This window comes from Osmia lignaria, chromosome 15 (assembly GCF_051020975.1).
Source record: "Osmia lignaria lignaria isolate PbOS001 chromosome 15, iyOsmLign1, whole genome shotgun sequence".
In the NCBI taxonomy this organism is placed as follows: domain Eukaryota; kingdom Metazoa; phylum Arthropoda; class Insecta; order Hymenoptera; family Megachilidae; genus Osmia; species Osmia lignaria.
Window position 1 is genome coordinate 9,724,526 of NC_135046.1, and position 10,514 is coordinate 9,735,039.

Here is a 10,514-nt window from a genome sequence, read left to right on the forward strand (position 1 = left end):
TATATATCAATAATAATATACAATTAATCACAATCATACATACAATAAAACACACACACTGCTCACAGATTATACTTAATATATTAATACCATGTTAATGGTTTTATATATTGTATATGTAAACTGAATACTTCTTTTCATTTGCATCCAGGTATCTTGTTGCTCTATTTTAATAGAGGCAGCTTCTAACATGCAATATTTATTACAGCCTATGCAATAAATATTTTCATTAACAATTATTTACATATGCTATAAAAAGTATATAAGAGTATTTACCAAATAAGTTCAGTGATGGAACTGCTGATGTTGTTAATCTTTTCCTCATGAAGTACTTTTCTTTAAAGTAGCTGCTACAGATCACCCAGAATTTCAGTTTTCAGGTGAAAGCACCGACTTTAGGTTGTCACATACTTCCACCCACTGTGCCATCCTCTTCTTATCCTTTCTCTCTTGGGGGAAGAAGAACATCCTGTTGTTTTCGTTAATACACCCTCTGATGCTACTCTTTCTTTTAAGATACATTTTAATAATTAAAATTAAATATATTACGAAAACAGCAATGTAAACAGTTAATACTTACTTAATGTTTATCTTCTCCTCCTGTTGCTGCATCTCATCAGCAGAAGTTATTGAAAAACCTAAAAACGTAGAAAAAATTAAAAAAAATATCCTTTTAAATAATAATAATAGTCATAATAATAATAGCAATAGTAATAATAATAGTAGTAATAATAATAATAGTAATAATTATAATAATGGAATTCACGAACCTGGAAATTCTGTCACCACTATCACTCACTGTGCGCCATATTTCTTCAGTCTCTTTAAATTTTGAAACAATTGAGAAACGGCAACAAATATCGCGGGAACATAACGTCACGATATCTTTAGTTGTGTATGTTAAAATCAGTGGTACAAGGTATGCATGTAGAGAAGCGACATCAGCGCCGCCTGGATTTTCTGCGCCGAGTTAAAATTTGCATCAAATTCACAAGAGTGGAGCTTGGAGGGCCTGGTTTACCATACATCAGTTTAATGTATAGGTTTCAGACGAAGTCTCGAATTAAAATAATATTTTTTTCTGTAATATCGGTAGTTTAATAACTATTTCAGTAAGAAAAGTAACGAGGAAGATAGTGTATATGCGTGTAATAATTATTTAAGTTACTCATTGCGTTAGCTAACAACCTTAAATGCTGGTAGAAACCTGTAGGTGTACAAATTTCAGTTGCCGACACAACGCTGTATTTTTATTGCAGTTGTATTGAAGGTAGGCTGTAAAAATAATCCAAAATATGGTCTAATTTTCGCAATTTTTCTTTCAAATGGGTATGTGTTTATACATATTTAAGTTTCGAAAGAACATGCTTACGCGAAATTAGCGTCTTCATCGTACTAGCCAATTGCACGGAGGATGTTTTCCCGCCATATTAGTAAAATTCGTTTCGGGTATGAAACTTTTAATAATAATCAAAATTAATCCTTTGGATTTTGAATTGATATTCAAATGATATAACTAAAGCATATGTTCAAAAACAAAATTTCAAAGCTGTCATCATAATTAAGTACATGGAATGTTTGATTTTATCACACTTCATCCATTTATGAAATTGTTTCTTATTTAATACATTAATACACGACGGTAAGGTGTTATAAGAATTATATGACAATTTCATCAATTGAGATTGAAGAACTTAGTGCCCACTAATAAAACATCCTTTTTCTATGACAAAACTGAAATCAAAATTTCCAAATATCAACAAACACTATACATTCCTCACATTTAATACTAAATCATCATTTTCAGTTGTTTTCCTGTATTTCTTAAACAGCTTTCTATTTCTTTGAGTACCGTGTACAAGGCATCCAACAATTTAACTAACAAATATGTATAAATTTTAATTTTACAGTTACATAAAGAAACAGTGCAATACAATGAGTATAGCAGCAGAAAATGGCAGAGGGGACAATGCACAGAAGAAAAAAACCATTGAGCGCATATACCAAAAGAAGTCTCAATTGGAACATATTTTATTACGACCTGATACATATATTGGTTCTGTAGAACCGGTATGCGAATTAATGTGGATTTACGATAAAGAAAAAGAATGCATGATACAAAGGGAGATAAAATATGTTCCTGGATTATATAAAATATTTGATGAAATTTTAGTCAATGCAGCAGATAATAAACAAAGAGATCCTAAAATGGATACCATTAAAATTGAAATTGATTCGTAAGTAATACTAATTAGATAGCTATTATGTTAATAATTAGAAGAATAATTAAAAATACATTTCAATCCGTAGAACAAATAATATTATATCTGTATGGAATAATGGTAAAGGCATTCCAGTAGTAATTCATAAAGAAGAAAATATGTATGTTCCCACAATGATATTTGGTCATTTATTAACATCATCTAATTATGATGATGAAGAAGAAAAAGTAACTGGTGGTAGAAATGGCTATGGTGCCAAATTGTGTAATATTTTTAGTCATCGTTTTACTATAGAGACAGCATCCAAGGAATATAAGAAATGCTTAAAGCAGGTAATTATTTCAAGTAACTATAAGATTTTCAGAATTAAAAAATTCTAAAATATCTAAGGGATCCAGCCTGCCCCAGAAAATATCCCAGTTATGACAATTCACATAATTACATTTTTTCTAACAATAAACATTTGTAACATGATTACATTTATAGACATGGAATAATAACATGGGAAGTGCAAGTGAACCACGAATTAAAGATTTCTCTGGCGAAGACTTTACAAAAGTCATATTTTCGCCAGATTTATCAAAATTCAAAATGGATTGTTTAGATGATGATATAATTGCTCTGATGTCTCGAAGAGCCTATGATGTAGCAGCTTCTAGCAGAGGCGTTAAAGTTTACCTTAATGGTATTAGAATTCCAGTGAAAAATTTCAGAGATTACGTTGACTTCTACATTAAGGGTAAAGAGGATGATATTGGCAATCCTTTGAAAATTGCATACGAAAGTTGTGGACCGCGCTGGGAAGTAGCTGTGACTATATCGGATAAAGGGTTTCAACAAATGTCTTTCGTAAATAGCATTGCAACAACAAAGGTAATAAATATATTGAAATGAAACATAAGGTAAAATATGCCAATTAAATTGTGTACTTGCACATAGGGTGGTCGGCACGTAGATCATGTCACGGAACTAATAGTGAAACAATTGACAGAAACTTTAAAAAAGAAAAATAAAGGCGGACTAACAATTAAGCCATTTCAAATAAAAAATCATTTATGGATTTTTATTAATTGTCTCGTTAATAATCCTACGTTTGATTCGCAAACTAAGGAAAACATGACACTGCAAGCTAAAAGTTTTGGATCCAAGTGCACACTCAGTGATAAATTTATTACTTCTGTAAGTATTATAATTTTACTCAACTTATTTAACGTTATTCTATATATGTAAGGAATTTTGATTTTTTATATAGATAGCGAAAACTGGCATTGTAGAAGCAATTTTAACATGGGCAAAATTTAAAGCAGATAGTCAATTGCAGAAATTAGGACCTAAATCGAAGCAAAGAAAATTACAAGGTAAATTGAGTATAAATCAATCCTACTTATGCCAGTGATACCCATATTCACTCCTGTAAAATTCATAATAAATGTAACATTTTATGTGACTTTGTATTGCAGGGATACCAAAATTAGAAGATGCTAATGACGCTGGAACTGCTAAATCATTAGATTGTACGCTTATATTAACCGAAGGAGATTCGGCCAAAACTATGGCTGTATCTGGGCTTGCAGCTATAGGTAGAGATAAATATGGTATATTTCCTCTAAGAGGTAAATAATATATTCACATACACAGGTTGCCTTAAAAATACCATACAACCTGAAAGCCACAGACTTTTTGGGACACTCAATTTTTGGCACACTCTATACATCATATTATTTTTACATGTATAATATGCTATCTTTAAATCCTTTTTACTTTTAGGTAAAATCTTAAACGTAAGGGAAGCAACGCATAAACAAATATTAGAAAATGCAGAGATTAATAATCTAATAAAAATTCTTGGTCTTCAATATAAAAAGAAATATGAAACACGTGACGATTTAAAAACACTGCGGTATGGAAAATTGATGATAATGACTGATCAGGACCAGGTTAATCTCTTTTCGCATGAATTTTATGCTTTATATTTTAATTATGTTATTTAACGTATAATTATGTGTTTATTTAGGATGGTTCTCATATCAAAGGACTATTGATTAATTTTATTCATCATAATTGGCCATCACTACTGAAATTAAATTTTGTAGAGGAATTTATTACACCTATTGTTAAGGCATCAAAGGGAAATCAAGTGTTGAGTTTTTTCTCTTTACCAGAATTTACCAAGTGGAAATCTGAAACCGATAATTATCATACTTACAAGATCAAATACTACAAAGGTTTTTATTTTTAAAAATTAACATTCTAAAAATTAGATCTAACATTCTCTTACAACCCCTATATAACAATTTATTTCTTTGCGATATAGGTTTGGGTACCTCTACAGCTAAAGAGGCGAAAGAATATTTTGAGAACATGGCTAGACACAGAATTAGATTCAGGTACGATGGCGATCACGATGATCAAAACATAATAATGGCCTTTAGCAAGAAATGCGTTGATCAGCGTAAAGATTGGTTAATGAATCACATGGATGAAACAAAGAGAAGAAAAGAGATTGGCCTTGGGGAGCGTTACTTGTATGAAAAAGATACACGTACAGTGACGTTCTCTGATTTCATTAATGTTGAATTAGTTTTATACAGTAATTACGATAATGTTCGATCCATACCTAATATGATTGATGGTTTTAAACCCGGGCAAAGAAAAGTAATTTATACATGTTTAAAACGTAACGACAAACGTGAAGTTAAAGTCGCCCAGCTAGCTGGTTCTGTTGCTGAACATTCTGCATACCATCATGGCGAAACCTCTCTTATGTCAACTATCATAAACCTTGCGCAGAATTTTGTAGGAAGCAACAACATTAATTTACTTCAACCGATTGGTCAGTTTGGTACCAGGCTTGCAGGAGGAAAAGACGCGGCAAGTCCTCGATACATATTCACAATGCTTAGGTATGTTATTTATACTATATATAATAACTATAAGTTAGAAATGTAACATAATTTTCTTTCTTCGTAGTCCACTAGCTAGACTCATATTCCATAAACACGACGATGCTTTATTAAAGCATGAGTATGATGATAATCAAAAAATTGAACCCGTCTACTATATACCAACAATACCAATGGTATTGGTGAACGGTGCTGATGGTATTGGCACTGGTTGGATGACCAAAATACCAAATTATAATCCTAGAGAAATAATTGAAAATTTGTTTAGAATGATGGACGATGCTGATCCAAAACCTATGGTAATACTCTGGAAAACTATTTTATATTCATCTCTTATGTATCTCATTTTGATATTTTGTTTAGGTACCGTATTATAAAAATTTTAAAGGTACTATTGAGAGTTGCGGAGACTTTAGATACGTTATTAGCGGGGAAATTTCGGTGATCGGACCTGATAAGGTTGAAATTACTGAACTTCCAATTGGTATTTGGACGCAAGTATACAAAGAAACTGTGTTAGAGCCCATGTTACATGGATCGGATAAAACTCCTGCGATTATTACGTAAGTGATACTAGAATCTCATATGAAAATTTTTAATGTTAATAATTACTATGGATTATTTATTTTTATTGTGTGCTGTTACAGCGATTACAAGGAATATAATACAGACACGTCTGTACATTTTATAGTAATATTAAACCGTGATAAGTTAGTTGAATTAGAAAGAGATGGCCTTCATAAAGCTTTTAAATTGCAAACGACAACGACAGTTACATCTATGGTAAGATAATAATAATAATTATGGATACATAATTATTTATATTAAACGCTTAACACTGGTGACAAATCTAAGGCTAAGGGTTCTGGTCCACCCCAAATAGAAAATTCTAATTCCGCACCAATAAAATACAAATAAAATTTATTTTCTTTACAGTGTGCGTTCGATGAAAATCAATGCTTACAAAAGTATGATTCTTCCCTTCAAATTTTAAGAAACTTTTACAAAGTAAGAATGGAAGCGTATCATAAACGAAAGGCTTATTTGGAGGGTATACTGCAAGCAGAGGCATCGAAACTTTCCAATCAAGCACGATTCATTTTAGAAAAGTGCGATGGTAATTTAGTAATAGAAAATAAGAAGAAAAAGGATATGATAGCTGAATTAGTTACACGGGGATACGAATCCGACCCAATAATAGCTTGGAAATTATCACAGAATAGAGAAGAAGTTTTAGTAAGTATTTTATCTTTCAAAATAGACACTCGTTATATTTTCGCGGCCAAAGCTGTAGGAGTGGGAAATTCCTATGATTAGAAATAACAATGCAATTTCAGTATACCCTCGTTATATTGCCGCGGACGAGATTGTAGGAGCGAACAACTTTTCAAATTTTTGTTTGGAGAGATAGAAGTATATCACTCACGTGGCAATATAACGAGAGGACTCTCTCAGTAGTAGACTACTGTACTTGCAATAAGTGCAATAAAATAATATATATTATACTTTAACTGTTACGTCACGTTAGGAAGCTCAAGTAAGTGATAGAAAGAAAACTATAGGATAAGAGAAATAACTTTTCATATACATATTTAATATTAAAACAATTATTGTTGATAGGAAGAAGTTGCTGATAATGCTGAAGATGAAGGTGCTTTGTCAACCACTGCCATAGGGCAAGAAAATTTTGATTATTTATTAGGAATGACTTTATGGAGTTTAACAAAGGAAAGGAAGGATGAACTGTTACGTCAAAGGGACGAAAAATTAGTTGAATTGAAGAGACTGCAAGCTCGTACACCTGTCTCTTTATGGAAAGAGGATTTGGATAATTTATTGAGCGAATTAAATAAAGTAATTGGTCAATTCTGTGGCAATAATATTTTTCAGGGTCACTTTGACCCATTCTTATTTAAGAATAACAGCGTGTGAAGGTTAAAAATAACACTTAATATTCTTGCATACATTGTGTATTGTAGATAGAAGAAAAAGAGCGAAAAGATGAGCAGAAATCGAGGCAAACAATTAAAAAACCACCACAAAGATTTTATTCCTCAGACGAAATGCGTAGAGTAGAACCTGTGATTGACACGGAATTGAAAAAGAAAATTGAGAAAGCAAACATTGTATCCAAAGACAAAAAAGAAGGAATTAAAAAACAGAAGGTAACATAATATAATTTTAATCGCACAATTTATTTTTTATAAATTTAACTCGAGTTTTTCTTTAATGTCTTAGATAAAGAAAGATGTTTCAGAAGATAAAGATGAACTTGATGCATTAGTTGAAGCAAGTGCTAAGTCTCTAGAAGACAGACTGGGTACTTCTCCTGAAAAAATAGCTGGCAAAAAGAGTATGTATACACCAATATAATTCTAACCTAAAAGTTACAAATTCAAATTTCAAATATTTTCCCGCACCTCTGTGTATTTAAAAAATGGTCAGAGAATAAGATTCCAATAATTGGAGTTATCCACTTAATAAATTAAATATAGGAAACTAATGTAATGCTTTATTTTTGTTTCAACTTTAATTAGAATTGAAACAGACAACATTGTCATTTAAGCCAAAGGCAAAGAAAGGAGACAAAAAGAAAGAGAAAGAGAAAGACTCTGACGATGAGGATGACATTGATTTTGGTAGTATTTCTCCACCACCGGCACCACGTGCATTACGTAAAACTGCAGGTATTAATTTTTAATAATATACACGATAGTTCGTAGGAAGAAATAATGGCTGATACACGATTAACTTTTTCGAATATTACAGTTAAGAAGAAATATAACCTGAGTAGTGAAGACAATTCGTCCAGCGACGATGTGATCAGTGTTTCTTCAGATACAGAACTGTAAATATTTAATTTATAATTACAGCATTATGCAAATGTTAAGTAGAATCACAATGTATGATATTTGTATTTTTATTTTTAGGAAAACCAAACAAGCCGCAACTGTAAATAGTGATTCCGATGATATCTTTAACAAAGTACATAATAAGAAACGTAAGTAAATGTACTTATATATGTATAAGCAGTTATCGTCAGTGGCGTAACTAGGTAGAAGTTAGGGGGGTCTGGCCTCCTAAAAATGTGGGTAAGCCACCTCACTATTCTAAAATTCTAAGATTAATTTAAAAAGTAGATAGATTAATGTAGGGGACGTGGATCACCCCCGAAAAAATCCTAGTTACGCCAATGGTTATCCGCCTTATCATTAAAACATTACAATTTATACTACCATTTTATTCATTTTTCAACAGCAAGTTCAGAAGAACTATTTGACTCCTTAGTCGGTAGTTCTCCAGATAAACAACAAAGACCTGCTATAACATCTAGTGAAGATTCCTCTATACTATTCTCGCCACCTAAAAAGTGTAAGACTATTAGCATTACAATAATATTAAAATACCTTATCTAATGTAATATTTACATTTAGCTCCTGTTAAAAAGAAAGCTGAAAATGGCGGAGGAAAAGGAGTGAAAAGACAATTAAAAAAAAAAGTAGTTTCTTCTGATTCGGAATCAGAGGATGCCACATTTGCAAGTAAAAAATCACCTGTAAGTAACAATACATCATATAAATTACAAAATATGAAATATTATAAATGAAGATATTATTAACTACATAAAAGTACAAGAAGCAACGCGTGCACTGTAAAATATTACATTTTAACTCTTTTAAATAATGTAAACTTTAATATTTATTTTATGGTACAGATAAAGAAACGAAAGAAGAAGTCTGATTCGGAGGACGACTCCTCTACAATAATAGATAATTCTCCACCCGTAGCACCAAGAAAAACAGCTGGCCGTTCTCGTAAACCTGTTTCCTATGCCATTCAATCGGATGACGATGATTCCAATTGATCAACTTTCTATAGTGTCCAGGTTCGAACTGCAAAAAACACAATCTTAAGTTGAATTACAATGCAAATGATTGTTAAAAATTTTGTGATCGTATTTGATATAAATTTTAACAAATTATGCCTTAAGGATCATAATCAATATTAATAATTTTGTATAACGTTGTACATATATGTATTAGGAAATATGGATAGTATTTTAAGAAAATGAAATTTTACAACAACGACAAGAAAATTCGTTGGTCACATTACGCATACACGTTAGCAAGTTTAATAACACGGTCTCCTTTTCCTATTTTAATTTTCACGGAATACTCCATGTTTTGTAATAAAAAAAAATTAATAAAATAACATATTTTTACATGTGTTAGAACGGTAGTTAATACACAATTTTTTTAACATGTATCAATGTGTAATCGTTCAGTAAAAAAAAAAATTGTAATAATCCACGTATTCATTGGCGTAACTAGGTAGGAGCTGAAGTTGGTCTGGCCTCCCTCTAAAAAACGGGGTTGGTCCTCTTACCATTCTAAAATTTTGAAATTTTGAAGTTCAGAATTTTAAATTAATTTCCCGAAAGACCTGACCCACCTCAGAAAGGAACCCTAGTTACGCCAATGTACATATTCATTTCATGTACATACCATGCGTATTTCGAATATTTCCAATGTATTTATTAGTGATCATGATTTTTATTCATAGTAGGTATACTCCAAAAAAAAATATTTGATGTTCTGTGTACTCTAAATAAGTATAGAAAAGTGCATAGAAGTACAAGAGTGTCGCGAAAAATTTAATTGTATTGAAATTTTTGCATTTATAATGAATACAATTATAGACATTACAGTGCGTCATTTACATTCAGTTAACAATTATTTATTCTTTTCCTTTTTATGGTATATTCTATTTTCATAGTAACACATGTACATGTACCAGAAATGTTTCTTTTTTTACTGTTCATTATAAACATATCTTTAATCAATAAAGTACTTACCATAACGTGCAAATATCATTACCTAATACTGAAATAAAATAAAGCACTATTAGTGTACGCACAACTTAACAATGCTAATTTGTATACGAACTGCATCGACACATATTTTTCGTGTGCTGAACAGTTTTAATATTCTAATAAGAATAACTGGTAAACTAACAACTATTTTTTCAAAAAAGAAAAATGATCTTTCTGATAAAAAAAGTATACATGTTCAACATTGTAGGGAAAGCATACACTGTTATACGTGATTGATATTTAATTAATAAGTTTACTAAGTTTAAATTATACACAAATACGTAAATTTATTGCTATAACGTTTCATACACCATCCTCGACGCAATTCCTGTTGTTTATGAGGAAGATCGTGACTATGCTGACACGTAGGGGCAATAAAAAAGATTTATATTATTTAGTAAAGATTTGTTATTTTAATTACTTTTGTTTTGTTCATTCATAATACTTGAAACTCTACATGTACACATTGGCGTAACTAGGATTTTTTGCTGGGATGAGCCAGGTTTCTTAGAAAAT

General features: G+C 31.1%; 1 protein-coding gene across 3 annotated transcripts; it reads left to right on the forward strand.

Annotated features, from left to right (window-relative positions):
• Window positions 1–956: 956 nt before the first annotated feature.
• Top2 (DNA topoisomerase 2) lies at window positions 957–9,985 on the forward strand. Of its 3 annotated transcripts, XM_034315902.2 has the most exons (24): window positions 957–1,148; window positions 1,229–1,270; window positions 1,911–2,237; window positions 2,311–2,554; window positions 2,709–3,095; window positions 3,162–3,401; window positions 3,475–3,580; window positions 3,683–3,835; window positions 3,990–4,159; window positions 4,237–4,447; window positions 4,537–5,125; window positions 5,193–5,424; window positions 5,489–5,688; window positions 5,773–5,908; window positions 6,062–6,361; window positions 6,746–6,979; window positions 7,105–7,290; window positions 7,364–7,478; window positions 7,663–7,812; window positions 7,895–7,973; window positions 8,056–8,126; window positions 8,384–8,497; window positions 8,560–8,681; window positions 8,841–9,985. In XM_034315902.2, the coding sequence occupies exons 3-24, from the start codon at window positions 1,936–1,938 to the stop codon at window positions 8,988–8,990; spliced, it is 4,491 nt and encodes a 1,496-aa protein (XP_034171793.2). In that variant the 5' UTR covers window positions 957–1,148; window positions 1,229–1,270; window positions 1,911–1,935; the 3' UTR covers window positions 8,991–9,985. The 3 variants fall into 3 exon arrangements, with proteins under 3 accessions (XP_034171793.2, XP_034171792.2, XP_034171791.2); XM_034315901.2 differs by having other exon boundaries at window positions 957–1,270; XM_034315900.2 differs by lacking the exons at window positions 957–1,148; window positions 1,229–1,270 and adding an exon at window positions 1,315–1,449.
• The last annotated feature ends 529 nt before the right edge of the window (window positions 9,986–10,514 follow it).